This window comes from Globicephala melas, chromosome 8 (genome assembly GCF_963455315.2).
Source record: "Globicephala melas chromosome 8, mGloMel1.2, whole genome shotgun sequence".
NCBI classification, from domain to species: domain Eukaryota; kingdom Metazoa; phylum Chordata; class Mammalia; order Artiodactyla; family Delphinidae; genus Globicephala; species Globicephala melas.
Window position 1 is genome coordinate 64,278,434 of NC_083321.1, and position 25,461 is coordinate 64,303,894.

Genomic DNA, 25,461 nt, shown 5'->3' on the forward strand with positions numbered 1-25,461 from the left:
AGCCAGTTACAGTTGTTGTTTCTTAAGACACAGGAATATATTTTAAGTTGTAAATGTCTATCTTGAAATCAGATCATTAAGAGCTGAAAGAGACCTTGATGGTAATTTAGTCCTAAATGCTTACTTTACAAGTGAGGCAACATAGATTCTGAGCACTCCGGTTAGTAGCTTCTTCACTAAATGAGGCAATGTTTGAAATGTCAGAAAAGTACAAAGTAGTAGGGTGAAGAGTGAACAGCTTCATAGGGAAGGTGTTGCCCAAGGATCACTCCAAACAAAGCAATTTAAAAGCTAAGTTCAAAATGGAGGTGATGAATTAGTCTAAATCTTGGGGAGTACTTCCCCAGACAAGTGCGATTTGTCCTCTTTGAACTCATGTCCCCCCACCTTCTCTGCTGCAGAGTCATTCACTGCCAGTGTGGTCTGGCTCTGGATGATTTGTTCATGTACACTTTCAGTGGATTTCACAACCAAACAAAACAGAAAATTTGCTACTGCTAATATTTATCTTTTCCTTCCAAACTAATAAAAGTCTGAAATCTCTTGTGTGGTTCATAGTTACTTACACTGGACCTAACTCAACAAAAACTTTAACTGAAAGTTATACACTGAATTGTGTCCTCCTCAAATTCATGTGTTCAAGTTCCAACCTCCAGTACATCAGAATGTGACTGTATTCAGAGACAGGGCCTTTAAAGAGGACATTAAGGTTAAATGAGGCCATATGGGTGGGCCCTAATCCAATATGACTGGTGTACTTTTAAGAAATGGAGATTAGGACACAGACAGGATGACCATGTAGAACAACAGTGAGCAGCCATCTGCAAGCCAGGGACAGAGGCCTCAGAAGAAACTAAACCTGCTGACACCTTATCTTGGACTTATAGCCTCCAGAATTGTGAGAAAATAAGTTTCTGTTGCTTAAACCATTCGGCCGGTGGTACTCTGTTATGGCAGCCCCAGGAAACTAATACGCTACATAAATACTAAGAACTTTAATTGCAGTTATTTATTTCCTTGTTTAAAACTTATGTTCAATTAGCATCACCTATATTTGTTGCAACATAAACATACGTATCTACAAGTATTATGCGACATATTATTACATGGCAATAATAAAATGACTTTTCTGTATAAGTCACTGCAATTCTGTGGTCCTTTATATAACTATTCTTTAAAGCTATCATTGGTCCATTACTTTTGAAGTACTTTGAAAAACTACTTTCTTCTCTATCACTCAATGTATTTTTCCAGGAAAGTTGTACATAACATGGCTTATGTTTCTAAGTCAAATACATTTTATATAATCAAATTAAATTTTCCAAGAATTAAGACAGACATACATATTATAAAAAACTATATGTAACTTTCATTTACGACAACTCACTTTTCCTGGAGATTCTCAAGGTGTGCTATGTTCACGTTCACATTCTCAAAGGTATTTCCCTCCTTCTTTCCTGTGAAACAAGCCCAGTTCCTGCCCAGCACGTCATGCACCCAGCCAGTCATGGTTTCATGGCAGTAACTAGTTACCTTGCCGCCCTCTTCTTTATACTGCAATCAAATAAGAAAAGGAAAAGCCAAGTGAATCTGTGTTCCTCTCTCAGGTCTGTTTCCTTGTCTCCCATTCACAGTAAAGATGCACCTTTTTCGTTTCATCTTAGGGACCAGCCACTGCCAACCAAAACAAAAACTGAGAGGTTTCAGTTTGCGACCTATTCTAGAAAAGAAAGAGAAATAAACTTTTCTACAATTAGCATCACTGATTACCAAGCAAAATTTACACAACAAACACTTCTGGGGAACGAAAGGCAGGGAAAGAAACTAACATTTTTAGAGCATCTGCCCCATTCCAGGCATTTTACAAAAGTTACCTCATTAAGCCTATGAGGAGACAGACACCAATAATCCCATTTTACCAGTGAGTAAGTGGAGGTTCAGCGCAGAGAGGGTAAGCAGCCCCTACCTAAGGTAACAGAGCTGTGAAGTGGCAGAAACAAAATTCTGCTCAGTTTGTCAGACTACTTTTCCACTCAGAGAAGATATATTCCAGAAAAATACAAGAACATATGGTGAAAATGTTCCAAAACATTAAAATTTTTTCTCCTGTTAACCTCCCAATTTATTAGCATATTCTAATCATGAGGGAGTTAAAGTAACCTGATTATTAAATATTCTCTCCACTTTATTTCACTAATATGGCCCGTTGTCTTATGTCGATGTTAACGCTGAAAAATAACTGCAGTTGACCCTTGAACAACACAGGGGCACTGACTCTCCGCAGTCAAAAATCCACATATTACTTTATAGTCAGCCATTCCTATCCTGGGCCCTCCTTCCAAGGAATCAACCAGCCTCGGCTCATGTAGTACTGAAGTACGTCTTTATGGGAAAAAAATCTGCATATAAGTGGACCCACGTAGTTCAAACCCATGTTGTTCTAGGGTCAGCTGTATATAGTGATAGATCTAGGATCTGAACTCAGATGCTTTGGCTCCACAGCCTAAAAACCCTGTGTTATCACATCTCCTCATGGAGGAAAGGACATATAATCCAGAATGAGAGCGGAGAGCATGGGAGGAAGAAAGGAAAATAATGCACGCTAAATTTCTTTCTGAAGGGACTTCGATATAGACAATTTCAGGCACTGACTTAATTGAATGGAACAGAAGCACAAAAGCAGTTCAAAGGCAACACAAACAAATCAGCACGGCAAGCAGCTGTGTTTCAATGCTTTTCTTTACAAAAGTACACGGTTGATTTTGGCCCTCAGGATGTAGTTTGTGGACTGCATCTAATATAATGGATGCTACTTTACCTATGCTGAGGGGGTGGCAAACTTCTTTTTAAGGGCCAAACAATAAATGCAGGTTATCAGTCCTCTGTCATCATCACTCAACTCTACCACTGCAGTGTGAAAGGTACACAGGAAATGCATAAGTGAATGAACCACATGGTGTTCCAATAAAACTTCATTTACAAAAACAGACTTATAGTTTGCAAACCCCAAGTTTAAAGGAATGTGTAGGCTAAACTACTCTTAAAGGTAAAACTACCTTACTGCATCTGACTCTGAAATCAAATCATATTGAGGCATAGAGTTAAAAACGTATGGCCTTAGAATTCAAAAGAGCTAGGTCTGAATCCTGGGATTCTTGCCACACAAGATAAGTTACTTCGGGCTATTCATATGTACATTTTGCTTCTTCCTTGGTGGTTCCTAACACTGTGAAGCCAGTCTCCCTACCTCTGGCTAAGAATATCTCCACTAGCATGAGTTTGGCTCACCACTCCTCATTTCCCTGCTAAAGCCCCAACTCGGGATACAGGAACACTGAAATAAAGGCCTAGGACACGACCAGGCTGCAACACTGGAGGGTATGTTGCGTGAAAAGGTTAATAAAGTTTATATTTATTATGCTGAACTATCTGCAACTACTATTTTTATAATCAAAAACTGTTCGATATTGGCAACCTCCTATGATGCAGACAGGCCAGCCGGGGGTAGGCCACTGCTCACCCCCACCAGTGCTGTTATTAGAAAGCAGTCTGACAAGGCTTTAAGCGTTTTTCAGAGCTACCTTGTAGAAATTGTCAAATACACATAAATGAAAAAAAAAGGCTAAACACAGGAAGATGTTCATTACAGTAGAAGAGGCTAGGGAAGGCTGCTTGCTTTTATAAATAGTGTTATTGGAACACAGCCAGACCCACTTGTTTATAGTATTGAATATCTTATCTCTGGCTGCTTTGGTGCTACAGCAGCAGGACTGGGGAGCTCCCACAGAGACCATAAGGTTCACAAAGCCTAAAACATTTACTATCTGACCCTGTTAAGAAAAAGTTTGCTGACCTCTCTGTATAGAACAATAAAAAAAAAAAAGAAAACCTGGGAATTCCCTGGTGGTCCAGTGGTTAGGACTCCACGCTCTCACAGCTAAGGGCCCAGGTTCGATCCCTGTTTGGAGAACTAAAATCCCACAAGCTGTGCGGTGCAGCCAAAAAAAAGAAAGAAAAATAACCTATGATGTATTAAGAGGAAAAAACTACAAGACAGTACTTAAGTGGAGTGCAAATAAGTAAAATTTTTATGAAATACTATTTTTTAAAAAATGAAAGGTGAAAATGATCTTTGGGTGGGATTTTCTTGGTTATTTACAAAATGAAGATAGTTATATACATTTCGTGAAATTCATCACTTTAAAAAGGTGATGAATTTCCTAAGGATAAGAAACATAGCCTACAAAGCCCTAGAAGAGGACACCTACGAAGGATGGTTCAGATGTTGCTAGAGACTAACTCTGACCTGTCTAGGATTATGATTACACTTCCTGAAAAAAAACATGAATTGTATAACCTATTTTGTATTTTGCTAAGTTCTTTCACTTATTTATCAAATGCTTATTGGTCACATAATATTTCCCAGGCATCATGTTAGGTGCTAGGTGCTAGGCACACATGCACATATGTATTGATGCAGCCCCAGACCTTAAGACGCTGGGTATTCAACGAAATAAACAGACATGTAAATAACGTGGTTATTTATTTGAACCCAGATCATGTGGTCCAGCAAGTTAACCATGCTTGAAAAAGCCTGGGAAATTTCCCCACCTAAGCAGAAAATTTAGATCACAGCTGAAATGACTTTCTCAATGTACCAAAAGAGTCAGGGGCATTCAAGTTAGAAGAAATGGGCCCCATGTTTCTCATCAGTGTGCTTTTTGTTCACCTAGTTGGCACAACTTATAAGCATGATGGCTAACACCAAATGAACTTCCCCTGTGAGGAAAAGGCTGATTTGTTATTTTGATTGGAGGGGGAAAAATATCACTGAAGCATGACCGATTGTGCTAAAGATCCTTACCGTTCATATTTGTTCAGCAACTCTATACCCTTCACCATCAATGTTACAGAACTACAGGACCTTAACATTTACCTATCACATCATACTTTATAAACATTTTACAGATTACTCAGAAATCTTAGAGGTTCAAGAGAACATAAAGATAATACAGTCTCGGGGGACAAAAAAAGAGACCTAAAAGAGATGGTTGAACTAGAATTTATAACCAAGCATTCTTCCCAAATACCATGCAACATTTCTTCATACACTTTGTCTTCTCACAAAGTGCTAGAGAAATAAACATACAGGTCAATTGCCAAAAACACGGAGAGGAGATACCTAGAAACCATGCAGGAAATGCTTAAGCAATTTGCAAAGGGTTTTTCATCTATTATCATGTGAGCCTCACAATGATCTTTTGGGATAATAGGCATTATGTTTTTCATGGGGAAAAAAAAAGTGACTTTGCAAAGTTAGAGAAGAGAGAATTAAAATATGAGTTTAAAGGTTACAAGAATCATTGCTTTATTCATTATTTCCTTTAAAAAACAAAGCTGGAAATTAATTGGCTCTCATGAGTCAGATCCAAACTGTTGCCCAAGACCCTTTTTAGGGGTCACTTAAATTCTCCAGTAGCCCTAATGGTGATTTCCCACTATTCAGGTGTCTATGTTGTCCTGGCTAGTCCAGTCTTTTTACCCTTTCTGTCAAGGGTTTTTGATACAGGGCAGAGGTAAAGGACTTGGTCTGCAGGCTCGACTACCTGGACTGGATCCAGCTCTGCCACTTACTGGCTGTGTGATCCTGAACAAGTTACTTACCCTCTCTGTACTTTCAATGTCCTCATCTATAAAATCAGGATGATGATAACAGACTCAACCTCATAGGTTGCATTTTATATATACTAACCCATTTAATTTTCCTAACAGCCTGTGAGGGTTGTTCTTTCCACGTAACCACTGTGATAAGAGGATTTTTTTGTTTATTCATTAACTAGGACACTGGCACTAGAAAGCAATTAGTTATTGAATGAGTGAATAAAAAAATGAATAACAGAAAGAACAACAAATGCCAAGTCCTATTTAAACAATAACACAAGAAACTTAGAAAAATTTATAATTAAAAGAAGAGTGACACTTTTATAATTAAAAGAAATTTATAATTAAAAGAAGTGGGTCACAGAGACCCAAGTTCTGACTTTGCCTATTACTTCAGAAATGTCAGTTTTCCTCCCCAAACCTCAGCTTCCCTACTTGTAAATTTAAGTTGACCTGAAAGTTCCAAAATATCCCTTCAAGTTTCCTAACTACACAGTCCTTACATCTGTGGATTTCTTATTTATTATTCACAAAGCCAGGTAAATAATTTAGACATACTCCTTACTTACATAGAATATTTATACATTCTAAGTAACCCTAAATAATCCTAAAACACTACAACTGTTTTTACTTAGCAAATTACCAAGAGATGCTATCTTTATGTACCACTTCTTATACATTAAATTGATGGAATTATTTTCCATTTAAAATTTTTATTTTATTTTATTCTGTAGTTTTCCCAGTCTAAAATAATTTGGTCTTCTTTTAGAACCTGAAATTACCTTATGAAAGGTAGGACAGGACTGTGATGCCACTGTGCAGGACAGCTACAACTTAGTAGAAAAGAGATATTTAACCCCCCAAGAAGCCAAGTACTTAGTACCTTAATTTGAGAGGACCACACACTGTGCCCCCATTATTTTCTTGATTTGAATGTTCTCAATGTTTGTCATTTTTCCTGCTATTGTAAAATACATCTTTTGTGATTTCTGACATTATTACCAATTAAGAAGTTGAAGTTTTGGCCACACTATCCAGCTTGAAATGTAGCTTAATTTTTTTCCTAAGGGTTTTCATTTATTTTATTTATATAAACATCAGTCTCTGAATACTGCCTTGCACAGATGGCATAGTTTAAGTTTCTATTCATTTATGCCAATTTCTATTGCAACAAATAGATAATTGCATAAAATCTGAAGGAATTCCAAACCCTAGCACTTGGGTTTAGAAAACTACTAGGATTCAGTAACTCTCCATTTGCTTCTTCAAGATTAACGTTGGGTTGCCAAACATTCTTGAAACCACCTGTCTTCAATTTCCCATTCACTTTATCAATTCTCCAATTCCATCCAATTACCTACTAATGTTAACCAACTGAAAAAGAAAAGGTTGGGATATTTTAGAACTTAAGTTATTTATCCCAGATCTCTTTCTCAACTGCTTTTTGACACTAAGGGGGGGGGGGAATGACTTATACCTTTTGTTCCACTGTTTTCCTGATTACAATTAGCAAATATTTGAATACTTCCTTTATGTAATGCACTAGCTATGAGAAAAATGTACTTTAATGAAAAAGGACTCTGCCCTTTAAATCCCTGTTCTGCCACTTATTTATGTAACCTTGAGCAAGTCGCAACTAAGGAGCCTCAGTTTCTTCAGCTGATAATGGGAATGATCGCTACTTCACTGGATTCCTATTGAGAATAAGGATGACACTGAAGTATGAAGAGTTTAAAAAGTTATAAAACACTGAACAAGTAACAATATAAACACTACCAACTGTTACCACATGGGATACAAAGCCATTTAAGACTTTACTCATGCTGTCAAAGAACTGATACTCTAGCCCAAACTGTCAACTGAGCAGTTGATACGGGTTTTATCCTGTCAACCAGTAATTTTCCAAAATGAGAAGACAATCCATTAAAATATCAGAAAGAAAAATCTTATAATTTCGATTTCTATTTGTAGCATAGAAATAAAATTGAAAACCAACCTCCACTATTATTTAATATACAAAGCAACACTGATAACCCCACTCAGTTCCAATGTCAGATGTTCACCTGTTATGTGCAGTATGCTGCCTAAAGATGGTCAGGACACAGCACATTCCCTTTTACATGTGCGTGCTTAAACTCACTTACGTACATCTGATGTAATTAAGCTAACTCGCACAAAATGAACATGTGGTTTAAAATAATACTTGCAAAGAAACCAGGATTTGCAAACACTAATGATGTAAATATAAGAAAACAACAAAGCTTACATTTGCCCTATTCCTGGTATGAGTTTTTGAAAACATGTTTTGAAATGGTTCCAGCGTTGCGGTATTCACTTTTTAATCTGTTTTATCAATAAAGCAAATGTCTCCGTTTTAAAATTTGCCCATTAAATTATCATTTAACACCAAACATCATTTAAATACCAAACAGTAATTCTTCTAAACTCTACCAGTGACACTTTCATACTTTTAACAAAATGTGTCAAAATTAAAATTCTTTACTTGAAACATTTTAACTAGAAAATTGTTTCCAAATGTTGAAAATTGGCAGTAATAAAAATGACGGGTAACAGAAATCCTTACATTGCTTTTGGAAACAAAATCATGATAATGAAACATAGTTTTACATTGTTTCCAAAGAATATCATAATGAGATATATTTTGGCAGGACATGTTTTTGTGACAATAAATAAATCAAATATTTAATCATTTAATATTATTTCATGTTTGATAGCAAACATGTTAGTATAGCAGTGCATGTATATAATTTTTTAAATGTATGTATACATACTATGGAATACCTATTAAAAATTTGGACATCTAGGTCTAATCCATCAATATCATTCACCATTTCAGAAAAGAACACCTTGCATGAAGTTAAATGGTTTGATGATACACCACACATATAGAGAGATTACATTCCAGCAATACTGAAGAACAAAGAGTGTTAATTCAATTTTTTGCCATTTGTTTACTGTACATGTCTACGTAAGCGCAGATTAACTGCTTCTATCTGCTGTCAGGTCTGGAGTGTGAATGAAGCCATTAGATGGCAACAAAGGAGAAGAAGGCATCTTTTGCTAAATTGATATTTTTCCAACCCAACCAAGAGTGTCACATCTTACCTCAGAAACAAACTTCCCTGGCAGTTTCAAGGATTAGCTTCCGTTTTCTGCCCACTAACCAGACTTAACCATTTATTTAAAAAGTTGAATTTTAATGAATTGTGAGACTGCCAGGAAATTGCTGCGGTGGTTGCAACCAAATAACCTCCAGCATTTTACTGAAGGAACTGGCAATCAGATTTACATATGAAAATGGCGGACCATAAATTTATTTCCAGGGCTGAAAAGATGTTCCATTTAAACCAAAACATATGTTCCAGAACTAGTTCAGAAAACAGCAATTTGAAACCCAGCAAGGTAGACAAAGTCCCTTGGCTCATTCCTCACTTATTTGCTCATAATCTCTTAAACTGTAAGGTTGTTAGAAATTTTAGAGTTCATCGACTCTAACCTTTAGCTGGTGCTTCTTAAGGAGGGGGTGGGGGCACAGCCCACAGCACCCTAGGCTAGTTTGAGTCCTTGGTTATCCAGGCTTTGGGGAACCACTGCAGTCACAGATAAAGCTCACTATTTCCCCATGACAGCTAATTTACTTTTTAGTAATTCTGAAAGTTAGAACTTTACTATTTTTAACTCTGAGGTTTATCTTAGCCCCTACAGTCTCACACAAAAAATTAAAATATAATATATAAGCAGAATAAAATGTTAAAGTCTCATCTGTTTTCTACAAAGTCATTCAAAAACTATGGCCTGAGGGTCTACCATAGCCTCTAAGGACACAAAGTAAAAATACTTTCAGAAACACAACAATAAAACAACAGAACAACACAATGGTATATTATTCAATTTTCTTTCTCTTACAAATATTTATTGAAGCCCTATTATTTATCACATATTGAACTATACATAAGGAATAAAATGGTCATTAATACAACGTTGATCATTGCCCTCAAGGAGTTTAAAGGCCAGAGGAAAGGACAAACAGGCAATTACAACAGAGAATGCTAAACAGTAATCTATTATGGGGCCTACTAACACAAATACCTGCAATTTTGTACCCAAGTTTTCTCTTTCATAATCAAACCAAACATTTAGATGCAAAGATACTCAAAGAAACGGGAAAAAAAAAACACTTTAGTAGGGGTGATTTTAGATGCCTTGCTAAATATATTCTTATACACATTGGTTGCTTTGTCAGTATTTACATCCGGACAATCAGTTTGAAAATACACAACTCTTACAGAACGCTGTAAGTATGTAACCTCATATTTTTTTTAGAACAGAGGACCAAAAATATAAACATAGCACCGTTCCTGATTTGGGCTTCTAGAACCCTATAGAATTAATTCTTTGTAAGCTGGTACTACTTTTGAAGTCTTTGAAAAGACGAGAGAAATGTGGATAATTTTCCAAACTAAAGTTCCAAGATAAAGTTCTACATGCATTAGGTGCTGAAGATACACAGATCTTCAGTCTGGAAGAAGATGACACGCTATCAAGTCATTCCTTTTACAGCAGAGTTAGTACTACCAGGGCAGAGATACCTGCAAAGTACGATTGGAACCAAAATAAGAGCATTCCTCCCAGTAAGGGAGAAAGCTGGGGAATTTCACAGAGGTGGCATCAAGATCCTGAGTGACAAAGAATCATCAGGATAGGGCTTCCCTGGTGGCGCAGTGGTTGAGAGTCCGCCTGCCGATACAGGGGACGCGGGCTCGTGCCCCGGGCCGGGAAGATCCCACATGCCGCTCACCGGCTGGGCCCACGAGCCATGGCCGTTGAGCCTGCGCATCCGGAGCCTGTGCTCCACAACAGGAGAGGCCACAACAGTGAGAGGCCCGCGTACCGCAAAAAAAAAAGAATCATCAGGAGAGAAGAAAGTATCCAGGTGGCAGTCGGATGTACTCTTATTTAGTTTTTATAAGATATAACCTTCCCAGAACAGCAGACCAGTGCCTCTCAAATGATATAAATAATTATCTGAACCAATAAAGTAATGACAACCTACTATCTAGAGAAAGACTCTTCCACTCAAGAAGCAATTCAAGGGATGCAGAAAAGTCCTCCCAGACAATAAGAATTAGGTGTAGCCCCACATTTTTGGTTTGCCAAGGCTGATGTTTAATCAGCTCTAAACAAATGAGGAGGAGACTAGTCCATTGTTTATTAACAGGAAAGACCTAAAAGACAGCAATCAGTTTGAACAATAGTGTAATTAAGAAAAGAAAACTTGGGCTTCCCTGGTGGCGCAGTGGTTGAGAGTCCCCCTGCCGATGCAGGGGACACGGGTTCGTGCCCCGGTCCGGGAGGATCCCACATGCCGCGGAGCGGCTGGGCCCGTGAGCCATGACCTCTGAGCCTGCGTGTCCGGAGCCTGTGCTCCGCAACGGGAGAGGCCACAACAGTGACAGGCCCGCGTACCGCAAAAAAAAAAAGAAAAGTAAACTTAGCAAGGGTACTTAACTTGAAGGTTACAAAACTCTCCTTCAATTTGGAGAACCATAAAGAGAAGGAAAAAGTAAATTTTTGTCTTGAATAAGGGACCTGGGCTTAGGAAAGAAAGTCAGTAGCCTCATTTGGTAAGGAAATCTAAGGTTCAAGCCAATTCTTCTCCTAAAATTTCAACAAGAGCCAATACAGTGCACTGAACTAACATTTGTGATGCTTACAGACTATGATTCACCAGAAAACCTGCCCAAAATGTGACTTCAAGTACCAATACTTGTTTGTGAAACAAACTTGACAAATAGCCCATATAATTCTACAGTTAGAAGCTGTGTGAGTTTAAGCACTGTATGAGACTAATTTTTCCCTATCTGAAAATTGAAGCTAGTAATATCTACTTCATGGGATTTTTGTAACATAAAGCATGTCAAGTTCTTAGCACAAGGCTGGCACCTAATTTTAAAAAACACCAAAAAAAAAAAAATGTATTAATCATACCATCTTTCTGGGCAGGGGTACTGCAGATCTATGATCTATAAAAAGAGACCCTTCAGCCGTTTGGTTTATCTCAGAAAGCCTCCTCCCCCAAACATGTCCCCCTGGGACCATCTTCCCACCCATGATGTATCTGTACATCTCAAGATATTCTGAAGCCTAATTTTATTCTTATAATAGGTGTCGGGGCTCCTCAAGGTAATTAGAGAAAGAGAAGGCACTTGGGAAGTTCATTTAACTGTGAGTAAAATTTGCACTGTTAACAAAATAAAACAAATAAGTAAAGTCCTAAAAGCAGTCTGAAAAAATCATTTCAACAGAAGAGTTTTCAAAAGAGAAAATAAGAAAGAAATGTATGTTGCATATTGTTCCTTTTATTCAAAGGCTGAAGGGCGAAGCCACCTAAGACTTCCAGGTTTTTTTTCTTTTTCCTGCTTGGTCTTTGGTTGTTCACATTCCAGAATGGCAGTTGCTGCTTTCCAAGGAAGTGTTCAGGAGGGCAGCTGCCTTGGAGGTAGGTTACCAGGACTCCTTTGTATGTTACATGCACATAAAGACTCCAGAAGGGACTGTAGCTGCTAGAGGCCTCTGCTAGCTGTTAGAGGTAGGTAGGTCCACTGCCGCATGCTGCTCTGCCTCTTGCCTCTTAGCCCCAAAGTCTGTTTTTGGCTGTGGTTTTAAAAAAGCCCCTCAACAGATGCTCTATTTAATAACTAAAAGACAATAAAAACTAGAGTTACAAGCCAACAAAGATCATACTGTCTCTTAAAAATTTAAACATATTAATTTCTTTAAGTGAAAAAAAAATACTAGTATTTAGTATTTCAGATGCAGGTATTTTTTCATGCTATTTAAGACATTCACAAAAAGCCGCCATTCTCAACAGCTGAATGCTTAAGCAATACATATCGTGCATGCAGCCAACATGCTCAAGAAGCACATGCAGATGCATTTTAAGTTAAATGCTACCAAATAAGCCTAATATAGTTTTGAAATGTAGTTAAGAAAGAGGCTAATCTAGCAACCGAGACATAATAACATATACGCCTTACAAATTCTAAATGCAGGCTTAATGCTACTTGGATCAATGTTTCTAGGTACAAGGCTATTTATCCCATTTACAGATCAAATACTAGGGTCAATCTTTTCTGCTAGTAGAAGCATCTCCCTAATAAGGAGAAAGAACGAAAGTTTTAAGACAGAATTTTGTAAACTGCATTCTGAGAATACCTTAAATTTTTGTGAGGAAATAATGGTAAACTTATTTTAGAAAACCTTCCTATCATATCTCCCTTCTCAGCTATCACCATACAGTATATTAAAGATTGTGAGAAGTTCTGAAAGAAAACTATTTAAGGCAGTCTACACTTACTCAATTACCAGAAATAAATTCAGAAGAAAGAGCTTATTGGTTTCAGCTCTAATTTTCACTTTGATGTTTTATTAGTGGCTGCCTAGAACAACCTTTAAAGCTTAACAAGATGAAGCGATACAACTTATGAGTAATCCCTTCCTGGCACATGTGTGGGCCACCGCTGGCCCATTAAACAGTTTGAAAAACGTTGATACAGGATAAGGCTCTGGTGCTTTCAACACTTGCCCCAGTTCCCTTTTTCATATCTCACTTCCTTACTTAAGAGCTAAGTAAAAGAGGAAGGGAAAGGGGAAAATCTGTTATATGAAATGTAAGGGAGGGTAAGTCCCTATTAACTTTTTCTCTCTAACCACCCATTTTTCCATCAAAATTTTAGACATCTCAATTTATGGATCCAGAGAGAGCAATGATTAAAACATCTATTCTGAAAGTGTGAGGAGAATGTACAGAGTGAAAAAGATCCTCTTCTCCCTAGTCAACAGTCTGTTCTGAGAAGGAACCAGTTTAAAAAATGATAGGTGATGTCTCAAAGGGATGACTAACAGGTACGTCAATTTCTCTGGCAGAGCCACCTTCTCTACTGGAAGACAACTAAAATGCCATGGTTCACATGGGTCCCTCTTGAGTCTTTTTAGAAAAGAATGAGCAACCTCAGGCAGCATAGCTACTTCAAGGATGTGAACTGAATTTGAACCAACCTTTCCTTAACTGGGTCTTTATCTTTTTGGTTTCATGTCCACTTACGTTATAAGCATCATGCTTGAGAAAGCTAATCTGATGTGTGCAAACAGAACATACTAACATGAAAATAAATAGTGAAGGCACATAAGAAGTAGCAAATAAGCAGGCTCAAGCAAGAAATCTATAAGAAAACCATAATCTCTCTGTTCTCCATCTTCCTCTCCCTGATGAGTAAATAAGCATTAATTTTTATAAGCCACCAAGGAGGAGGGAAGCTTGCTTTTAGTAAGAAAGTTAAAAATATTTCAATGGAGCTCACCCAGTTTGTTCCTCAGGTGTGGCATATCATATATCCCCACAGTTCCCAGTTGCATGAAAAACTGACTGATAAAATCAGTGACATCCTACGAAGGGTTTACAATGGAAAACTGAGTCATTACGTTGAGATTAAGCAACATCATGAAAGAAAACAAATACCCAGACATGTGTTAAGTGCTTAACTTCTGATTCTTTTCCTCAATTTAAACACTTTTAAAAGTAAACATCAAGTTATTTTTTTAAAAAAAGACAAACTCATCTTGGTGTGTTGAATCTGTATCAAAACAGGTAAATCTATCCCAATAACAAATATTCTGAAAGTTTGTTATATCTTAAAAATGAACCCAGAAGGCACAACAGAAAAATTGCGAGAGACTCCCAAATCCTTTACTGTAGGAACACATGATTCACATTTCTAACTGTTGTGACAAGCTTGAAATTTGTAAGTCACTAGCACACAAAATGGGTAAATAAATCCTCTGGTATGGATTTCCCAACATACTGTTCTTGTTTTGAGTACCAACCTGCTTTAGAAATACTCACGGTCGTGTTTTTAGCTTATAGTTCTACAAAGACTGGTAGGTCCCAAACAAAAACTCAATTAGAAATCAGTGAAGTCTGCTTAACTATCCCCAAATTCAGTTTTCAGCCTAATGAGTCTAGTTTCCCTTCTATGCATCTTCTTCAGCCCCTGAGTAGCTTAATGTTCAAAATAAAATCTGAGTTCATTCGCTACTGCCCCCTTTTACAGCCTCAGAGAAAGTAAAGTGAGAAACAGTAAAAGGTTAGAAAGCTTATGCAACTTGAGGGTATTCTTTGAAGCTGAGTTTGTTTCATACCACTTCCTTCCTTGGCAATTTGGTAGAGGACGGTGTAGAGGAGCTTTATACATGCTCATGGTAAAAAATGAACAAATTCCACAGAAGTGTAAAGAAGAAAAAAACAATTGCTTACCCACCCATCACAAAGTCAGCCGTAATCAAACATCCTTTACATTATTTTGTTACATTGCGTGTTTCTATACAAGAGGTTGGTTGTTTTTCATCTGCAGCTACTTTTAAAGGGTGCAAATTTACTGGAGTGTGCCGATTATAATCAAATGGTAATGCTATTAAAATTTGATAGTCTTAGAAACTGGCTTGTGCAGATGGTCTTTTATTTTGGCCAGCGCATTATTTTAAAGGAAAACTGAATCTGAACATCTCTAGGAAAGTTTCCATTTTGCCATAGGTTGAATAACTCCTTATTGTTTTACAAAAGTTGTTTTAAATGCTTAGGTATTTGCCTGGGTGAGCCCTAAATTCATGTGAGTTTGTAACCCCGCCAAAGTTTTCTGATAACTGAATCTATGCTGGAAGTTGAGTAGAAAAAAAGTGTCTTTCAAAAATATACACCTAGTGCTTCCTGCCTAACGCAAACTATGTATAAATTTCCAGTGTCAAGATTTCCTTCCAAGCTTTTATCTAGCTTGAAGTCCTATGTAAAAAAAAAAAAAAAAAAAAAAAAAATCATCCCCACTCCACTCCCAATTTCTTAAGCCGTTAAAACCAAGGGAAAAAAGGTCGAAGAACCTCAATTCATGAAAAATTCTGCTTATTTTCCAGGTGAGGCCTGAATAAGTAGAACTTAATAAAAGCAAGTTCCTAGCGATAAAAGTGGTGTCACAACTGCTCCAAAGTTGGCATTCAGGGAGAATGATGTGGAAGCTGTCTGTTCTGTTGAGCTGCAGGCTGATCTGGGGGAACAGAGGAACAGAAGGCGGAGCAGGAACCTAATAGAATACCTTGCATGTAACACCCGCTCAGCAAACTAGCAGGAACAACTCAAAGAAACAACCTCATGAAAGCATATCTGAAGAGGGCAAAAGGAAACAAGTGGTAGGGTCTGCTGTGAATTAAGGAAGACTCCTGGAAATCCAACTGATTTGTAGAATAACAGTGGAGGGTCTAAATGGCAAAAATTTGTCAGATACTTCTGCAATAGCAGTAGGTTGAGTGGATTATGGCGTAGTTTACATAAGGCGCCTAAACTTGAATAGTAAACACTGCTTATATCTTGATAATTGTTCTTTTTTAAAAATAAATTATTTTTCATTTAAAAGATACTTCTAAAATCTGTAGGAAAAAAATCTCACATGCTTTATTCATTAAATAGGTGAGCTTTCTTGAGTTACACACCCAGCATGGATTCCCCAGCACCACTGTAGGAAATACCCCGAGGCTTACGGTAAAATCCAGCAAGCCTTTTATGTTAACAAGTATCATTCCAAAAGTGTTTGACTGCCCTATTATGTAAAGTCAACTCCACTTTATCATTTTTCTTAAATTTGTTAAATTCTGCTACTCCCCATTACTTTTTCAGTTGGATTTGCTAAAAGAACATGGCATTTTATCACTCTGCAAAATATGTTTATCTGGAACTACTTGATTGTGTTAAGAGAAAGTTTAAAATCAAGTATCTTGTGTACGTTCTGCTCTGCTTATTGAAATTATGATCCTTATCACATGATCTAACTACTGACCAGAGTGGCTGATTTGTTAGGAGGAAAAGAAAACATGGTCCTGATGATGGTTCTGGTCAAATGAACACTTTAAAAAATACACTGAAATCAGTAGCAGAAGAACACTCTTCTACTTTTATTCCTAATAAACGAATGCTGTCCAGAAGCATATGATCAGGTAGGGTTCTACCCTACAACCAGTGTATACACTGACTCTTCCCACATATGGTTGAGAACACTTACAACTTCATTTGGCTTTAAAAAGCCTTTATTGATCTGCAACTAATGTTCTGAGGCTACAGAAAAATACCAAATTTGCTTATACTGTGACTTAAAGAGAAATAGAGTTGACCCTTGAACAAAGGAACAACGCAGGGTTTGGGGCACCAACCCTCCAAGTAGTTGAAAACCCACCTATAACTTATAGTCAGCCCTCAATATACGGGTTTCCACATCTAAGGAATCAACCAACCCTGGATCACCATTTGCAGATTCAACTAACCTCGGACTGTGTATATATTTACTATAGTATTTATTATTGAAAAGAAAATCTCTGTATAAGTGGACCTACGCAGTTCAAACCTGTGTTGTTCAAGGGTCAACTGTACAAAGAAGTGTTCCGATTCCTCATTCAGCTACCAGCCATTCCCTCTGTCCCCACCATCTCCGGACTCCTATTCAAGCTGAGAGCAGACAGACTGATGGGAAAATATTACCGGAGGGAAACTGCCCTTGCCTGTTTCTGATTATGTCTCAGGTAAGTAATGGTGTCATTAGAAGTTCCACCACCAGTTTCTCCAATTCTACAGAACTGAAGAATGAAAAGTCTTCTAAGCCAAATGGGTAAAACTATGCACTCATCTATTTATATACTACACCCTATCTTGTACTTAAGTAATTTATGCAACGTATTTCTCAACTGAATTCTACTTCCTTTTCATGTTTTAAATAAATATCGATTACCTATTTTGTATCAACAAAAGGAGAAGAGGAGGCAGAGGTGGGAAAAAGCAGGGGCAAGAGGAAGAAGTGGAGGAAGGAGGAAGGTACATGGTAACAACCGTCTTGAATATTTCTTTCCTTGTGCCTCAATTCCATAGGCAATTCACTCCCCACCTGAAGGCAAAGAACTTTTGAAGGACTGTAACAGAGTACCTACAAAGGTCTACAAAGCCCTAGGCTCATCAATATGCAGACCAAGAATTATATTCAGATGGAATCACATTTATTGCATACATACTACAATTTTTAAAACTCATACAGATACTGCTATGATTTTTAAAAATACATAGTATCTAGGGGAGATATTTAAAAATATTTAATAACTGGTCTAGCATGGGCTTCAACTAATAAAACAGACTGCTGGCCCTCAATGGCCAGCATGGATGGACTGGTTCCCACCAGCTGAATATCAGACAGCCAATCCAGGTGAGGGGAGACAACATTTCCCGTCTCTCTTTTCTTTTTTCAATTAAGAAGGGGTCCTCGTAGTTAAAAAAAAAAAAAAAAATTGGGCATTACTATTCTTAGAAATTTGGTTGGCTCAGATGTTAACAACATATCCTAGTTAGTGATTAAGCCACAACCCACATGAACGATCACAATAAATTTAGAAATTAGTCTTTTCCTGGTGCTTTGTCTTTCATCATCTTTAACAGAATCATTCCCTCACCTTCCCACAAATTCCTGTAATTGGCCAACGCTTACCAGATGTTTTAAAGGCTACCGACACTAACCCATGAAAAACTGTCTTTACTTATACTTTATTTAGAATAAGAAACAGCTAGTCTCAGGTTTGCGTATTCAATTCAGTTAAACCATTTAATACCCTGCTAATAGGAAATGTTCCAACTTCAGAAGGATATCTGGGATGGACTGCAATTTGTGCTCAAGTATTTTACCTTAGAGTGTGTCTGCAATTAGAAGCAATGTGTAAGACCGTAAGAATGGACAACAGTTCTTCCCTAGTGAGAGAAGAAAACAAGCTGGGCTGGCCAGGCTACCTTCTGCTTTCATTAGTCCAAGGAGTAACTCCAAGGCTCTCCATCTCTGTCCCACTTTAGTCAAATAAATTATTCACATTAATATATTTAGTACATTATACTAGTTCAATGAGTCATTTAGGTCAATTTCTCAAAGCTAACAAACGATGATAAGAGGGACAGTATAATAACCTCAAGATAATTAAAAAAACCCCTATCTTTCCAACAGATTCAGTACAAAGCCAAGTGACTAAGGCAACAATTAGAAATAAAGATGTAGTTATAAAGAAAATAAAGAATTTAGTCATACTTACCAAAATGTAAATTTAAATAGAGATGGATCATACATACTCGAATATAGATCATGTACTTTTTTTAAACCTACTGAAGTTATAATTTTAAATAAAGTGGCAAAATTACACCATCTAATTTCTTTTCAGAAAAATTGGTATCCCTTCTGGTTATCTTCTTAATCTAAAATTAAAATACTGAGGGTCTCCTCATTAGAAGAGGCTTCAGTTATCAAATCATTGAAAATATGAATGTATATTCCAACAAAACTAACCTTAAAAAAGGCAAACCACTTGTAGTCATTCAACACAATCTCAAAGCCTTGATTGTAAATGATGGTGAAATGGCCAGAATTGCCAAAGTTATCATATGCCGTATCCAACTTCTTAAGGTGCACCACTACTTCTTTTTCTGGTGGTCCTAAAGAAAAGAAAATGCACAACAAAGGAAAATTATGTGGACTTCAATGGGAGGTCAAAGCTCCTCTATAATTTCCATTATTTTTAAGCTGCTTTCCTTTCATGCTACTGAATGTGGGTGGATCTGGCTTGCGAATGTATCAGAGTCCCCGTTTTGGTGCCTCCCTCTGTATAATCCCAGAGGGGTCTCAGGCAAGAATGTGAAGCAAAGGCTCAAAAGTACGTCAAGTAGCCCAGCAGGCAGAGAGACCCCAAAAAGTACAGCCACTACCTTCCCAGAGCATCCAAACACTGAAGAAATTTTTCCACTGAAGAAAAGGAGAAATGGGGTATGTTGAAAATGACCAGCAGAAATGAGAAGACAAAATGGTAATCAAAAAGTGGAAATATAAAAAGACTTGCTACCAGATCATAAGAACAAAGGAAATGATCTCTTCAGAGAAGAAATGGGATGGATATCTTTCTTCTAAATGGCTGTACAGTTCAGAACCTCAGAATCTGAATCCTTTCAAAGTATTCAGCAAACTCAAGGTTTTTATGCTATACACCTAATTTGTGCCGAATGGAACTAAACTTTTAACCTTCAGAAAATGGGGACTCAGATCTGTGGGTGTCTTTAATTGATTAGATTAAGGTCAAAGGTATGGAATATAGGCAGAGAGGCTGCCTGAAAAGGGTTCTGCTGTGTCCAATCTGGAGGTTTCCACACTTTGGACAATTTTTCCATGTTTCAGATTAATGCTCAGAAATAGGGGATTCCATGTGACAGAACACTGCAAATCCTGATCTCCTTTCTGCTTTGGATCTCCAAGTTCAACTTTTAAAAGAGAAAATGGTTATAATGCCCAGTACTATGAAATGCCACACAGTCATTTGGAGTTGGACAGTTGAGTAAGTCTGTTTACTGACAGATGACCTGGCAATCTCTGTTCCGTTAACAAGGAAACTGCAGTTGAGAGCTTCACTCATTCTGCACAAGCCACAGTGTGGTAAAGGTTTGTGCAGAACAAGAGTGCCTTTCCTGACCCAAGACTGTGTGTTTTTTCTTCTCCCTTCACTAAATTCTTTGTCCTTGGGATAGCCATGTTATCTGAGGGCATATGGAATGTTCCAGGGTGCACTAGATATTTATTGAGAGCCTTCCATGACCCCTGGCACTGTGCTTGGCTCTGGGCATTTCAAAATATAATTATTGGCCAAAGAGGTATTAAAAAAAAACACAAAACTTTTATATACTACTGAGACAGGCTGGGACCTGGGACCCTTTGCTGAAGTGCTGCAATGCTTGCACCTGGACAAACCTCCTCCAGCAATAAAATATAAAGAAACTATATGGGACTAAAAATAACTGTGTGCATGCACAATTGGGCCCCATTATGGACAAAAAGATACAAAAAAGCAAAAAACTTAACTGCCACTTCTGAAGAGCCCTGTGCAAAAACTGGGTGTCCGGAGCAAACACTGGGTATTGCGCATGCCCCCTGCACTCAACACCCCCAGAGGGGTGGGCAAACCACCCAAGCCAGCCCTCCCCCCCCACACTGGACACACCCCATACCCTCACCCCATATAAGGAACAAGCTTGTTACTTGTTCTCACTAGCCCTGCAGGGGCCCAATAAAGCCTTGCCTGAATTTCTTGTCTGGCCTGTAGTCAATTTCTGATTGGCGAAGGCCAAGAACTCTGGTGGGTATCACTACCCCCCCTGCAATACATGAAACTGTGTAGTGGTACCAGAAGCTTTCTCAGGTCCACATCAATATCTCTGGGCTTGGGCTTCCCTGGTGGCGCAGTGGTTGAGAGTCCGCCTGCCGATGCAGGGGACAAGGGTTCGTGCCCTGGTCCGGGAAGATCCCACATGCCGCGGAGCGGCTGGGCCGGTGAGCCACGGCCGCTGAGCCTACGCGTCCGGAGCCTGTGCTCCGCAACAGGAGAGGCCACAACAGTGAGAGGCCCGCGTACCGCAAAAAAAAAAAAAAATCTCTGGGCTTAAGGGCTCTTTCCCACAACCTAATAAAAGGAAACTAAAAGCTATATTCTCAAGAGTCTTTGAGCTCATTTTTCACTGGCACAATAAAATACTGCAGATGGGATGAGGAGATAAGATTGCACGGTCTCAACTCTTTAACAAACCAAACAAACCCAAAAACAAGAAACGGAAACCATGGGGTGGGGGAAGTTCTTGCAAAAAGTGTTGGGGGCCCGGGAATAACCAAGACCGAGCGAAGTGAGACGTCCTCAGCAGCTCCACGTTGACGTCGCTGCCCTGGAGCGGTAGAGGGCACGCCCCCCATGGACCCCAAGTCCAGCCAGGACCTCCTGGCCTGCCCCTAGCGGGGGCGCTGCAGGGAAGGGCTCAGGGACCAAAGGGAAGGAGCCCCGGGTAGGGACAGGAAGGAAGCGGGTGCAAGGGCGCCGGCGGCTTACCCATAACCGAGCAGTTGACCTCGCGCTGAGAACCGCTGCGGCCCACGTGGAAGACCCAGGTGCCCAGCAGGTCAGGGTAGGTGCAGTTGGCAGGAGTGTCGCAGTGCACGTTGCTAGCGCTGAAGAGGAGCAGCAGGAGGGCGGCGAGCGGCGAGCCGGGCCAGGGACCCATGCTGGCAAGGCCCTTAGGAGAAGTGAGGAAGGCACGCGAGCCACAGCACTGAAGGCGGGGACTGAGGCCACAGCTGCTGTGCTATAGTGCCTTAAAATAGAGGTGGTGGAAACCGGCAACCCGGAGGGGGGCGGGGTCTCGGGGCCGCGGGGGCTGGGCGCCTGCCAGTGGCACCGCCCCTTAGGTAGGGGCTTCTGGAGAGCGCGCCCGTCACCTGGCGGCCATAGGACCTCAGGCCCAGAGAGCCCAGCACCAGGTTCAGGTGCCAAGGGACACCTCCAAAGAGGACTGCAGAGCCACAGCTGGTCTGTGCGCGCCCCAGACTGCGCTCCTTCGCTCCTTGAGAAGTAACAGAGAGAGAGACTAAGAGAAAAAGAGAGAGGAAGAGAGAGAGAGACGGAGAGACAGAGAGGTGAGGGGGAGGGGAGGCTAAATGTCAGAGACTGAGAGAAGCGCGGTGAGGGAGGCGGCGGGGGGGGGGGCGGGGGTACCGAAGGTAGGAAAAAGGCCCAGAGAAAGAGCGACCTAACTAGTGGAGCTTTCTTTTACTCGCTTGTCTTTCCCACTTCGTCCTCATTCAGTTAACTTTTATCCTCAGAACTATTTTACGTGCGACCCCGAGCCAGCCCAGCTGTTTGAGAACTGCTCTTCCTTCCGTTTTCCAAAACTTTCACTTCCTTTTGTTTGCTGGGTTTTGTCGGTTTCCTGTTAATGTTGTTTGCCTGTTATCCACTGGGGAATTCAGTTGTAGTGCAAACTTGCAGTGTTTGTGTATTAGGATTTTCTTTCCGCCCGCTAACGTTATAGGATTTAGTTGCGCGCACGCAAACACGCACAGGCACTAACGCCCTTGTTTTGCAGCTGAAAAGCAGGTGGCCCAGAGGGGAAGCAAGTCGCCCAGGGTGAGGAAGGGAGCTGGTGGGAGAATGCTGGTCTTATGAGCAGGTTCCAGGGTGTCAGTCTCATCGCCAGTAATTATAAGGTAGCACTATTTCCAGGTGCCTCCTCGTTCAGTTTAATTATCCTCCTTTTCTGTGAGAGCTCCTCTGCCTTTCCTGGCTGTTGTTGGAAGTTGGGGCTCCTTTTGTGCACAGAGCCTTTTAGGTGTCAGGCCCTGTGCAACATCAAGGACAAGTGATGAACAAGACAGACTTTTCTGTGCCCCTGCCCTCTAGGGCACGTGCATTTTGCCCTCAAAACACTGGTTACAAATAAATACTTGGATGTCCACCTTCTCCACCAGATTGTAAGCATTCAAAGGGAGCAAGTCGACATTATTCACCTTTGTCTTCCAAATTCTGGCTTGAAAATACTTAGGAAGTGTCCTGGGGTGTTAAAATAAATGTACTTAATAGCCTTATCTTGGTTTCCAGGCCGGAAAGCCAATTTTGATTTGGCAAAAGGAGTTTCCCTTGAAAGCTCATAAATGAAAATACTCTCTAATGTAGTCACAAACTGCAAAGGCAAGGGTGGAGCCAACACCCTGCTTCTAGGTTTTATTCCCTGTTACTTAGGATGAAAAGCGGAGCATATAATTAAACTAGCACACTTACTGTTTAGAGATAAACTGACAGAGTAACATTGCCTTCCTCATCTCTGGGAAAATGCGTCGTTGGTTGTTAAAACGTTAAAACTTTCACTAGATCATCAATTTTGAAGAGCTGAACAGTCAAGTTGGAAATTTCTTTGATGGCATGATCAAAGTAGCACAAACAATTGTGAAGAAAGTTGAAAACATCTCTATTCAGTTAATAAATATAAGCGAAAAGGATTTTGGAGGCCTCTTAATCTAATAGATTCATTTTACTGTTGGGAAATGAAGATCCAGAGATAATAATAACTTGATGAATGTCACAGTTGCCTTATCAGATGGTCATTCAAATATCATACCTCCATTATTCATGCTAGAAAACTGTTGGTCAAGTTCCCAGCAGAACAAAGTACCTTCCTGTTGATTTATCTAGAAGTTGCATTCCTAAAAATTTGATATATTTAAAATGATATAAAATTCAGTTTATATACAAACCAGATTTTGGTACTAGTCTCAGATCATTATAAGCAGGTTTATAGAGAAGGAGCATTGCGTAGAAGTCGTTCTCAAACTGTGGTCCCAGGACCAAAATGACCAGCAGCATATGCATCTCCTTGGAATTTGCTAGAAATGCAAATTCCTGACCCCCACCCCATACCTACTGAATCAGGTCCCTGCAATCTATGTTTTAACAATCCCCTTTCAGAGGATCCTGACACAGATACAGCTTGAGTATCACTGGCTTGGAGATGAACAGCAAGGACTTGTATCACACTGCCTAAGTTTGAAGCATGGCTTTGCTACTCACCAGCTGTTTGATTTGGAGGAAGTTATTTTACTTCTTTTTGTGCCTTGGTTTTCTCATCTATAACATGCGCATAATTGTTATAGACCTATGACTACCTCCAGTTTTGAGAAGACTAAATGAGTTCATACAGATTCTACAGAGAACTGACTGACTACATTTATTATTGTGTATCTTTCTACTAGAAAACTATCCTTATTAGTTAGACAGTAGATTCCAAATCCTGTTCTCCTTTGTAATCCTAGCACCCTGAATAACTTCTGGCACACAGTAAGTTCTCATATATCCGTTGAATGAATGAATAGTATCATGGACATAAATACTTCTGTATTTCATGGTGTTTGGCAAAGAGCAGCATGATTCCCATATCCCCTGCCTGTGAATAAGTTTGAAAGCCACTGTTCAGGAATGTATATAAAAACAAAGAAGGATCAAAGAAATAGAAAAAAAAATTGACATATCAATGTAGAATGCCATTTGGTATTGTATACACCTCTGTCATTGGTAGTCAGAATAACAACCATAATAATGTCATTTATTTAGGACTTTACATTTTACCAAGGTAATTCACATATATCATCTCATTTAATTATTACACAATTGTGTGAGAAAGAGAGCACCACTTGTTCAGGTCTTGTGATGCCCTAAGTACTGTACTTTGTTTCTGTCCTTCTGATCTCCTAGGCACATGTCAAAACTCTCTCTTCTGTGACCTCATGTTCCTGAGTTCACAATTCACAGTAATTATTTGATTGACTGCCTTTTCCACTAGAGTCCATGCTTCTTGACAGAAGGACTATATTATTTTTGTACCTCAAGGTTTTTGTCAGAGTTGGACAATAGCCAGTATTTACTCATTCATCCTCTCAGTAAAATTTATGAAAGAAAGGAAGGAAGGCGGGAAGATAAGTGGGAAGGAAGCTCATCGTCATTTGCACGGTACATTCACATATTATGTCCATTTGATAGTAATCTCCCAGATAGTATTACTCCCATTTTACAGATAAGAAAACTGGAGCTCAGAAAGGATAAGTGATTCTTCCATGGTCAAACTGCTAGTAAGTATAGATCGGATAACCAAAAAAGGCTTCTGTTTTTAAGTTAGATTGTTAGAACGGAATTAAGCAAGTGAAACTTTATCTGCTTCTTGATAGAGTCAGATATAAAATTAAGAGAAAGATAAGTTCTACAGAAGACACATGTTGAGGCAGCTGTGAAACTAGGAATTACTGAGATAATCTCTACTATTTGATCCCTTTCTCATTTCATTATTTCCTTCTGTTAAATGAACCA

At 39.2% G+C, this 25,461-nt stretch overlaps 1 protein-coding gene and 1 long non-coding RNA gene across 3 annotated transcripts in view; one reads left to right on the forward strand and one right to left on the reverse strand.

The window, feature by feature from the left end:
* The window catches only part of CTSC (cathepsin C), a 40,873-nt gene extending 18,680 nt beyond the window's left edge, over positions 1-22,193 (reverse strand). Inside the window, exons 1-4 of one of the 2 annotated variants that reach the window (XM_030835856.3) lie at positions 21,661-22,193; positions 19,089-19,234; positions 14,043-14,127; positions 11,791-12,380 (exon numbers count right to left, since the gene is read on the reverse strand). In XM_030835856.3, coding sequence (XP_030691716.1) covers positions 12,370-12,380; positions 14,043-14,127; positions 19,089-19,234; positions 21,661-21,832 — 414 coding nt within the window. In that variant the 5' untranslated portion in view covers positions 21,833-22,193 and the 3' untranslated portion in view covers positions 11,791-12,369. Of the gene's footprint in view, positions 1-1,387; positions 1,555-11,790; positions 12,381-14,042; positions 14,128-19,088; positions 19,235-21,660 lie in introns of those variants that run through there. The other variant, XM_030835855.3, reaches the window with a different exon arrangement.
* The window catches only part of LOC138842799 (uncharacterized), an 89,519-nt gene continuing 86,001 nt past the window's right edge, over positions 21,944-25,461 (forward strand). The window contains exon 1 of the long non-coding RNA XR_011377678.1: positions 21,944-22,244. This is a non-coding gene — a long non-coding RNA (uncharacterized lncRNA). The remainder of the gene's footprint in view (positions 22,245-25,461) is intronic.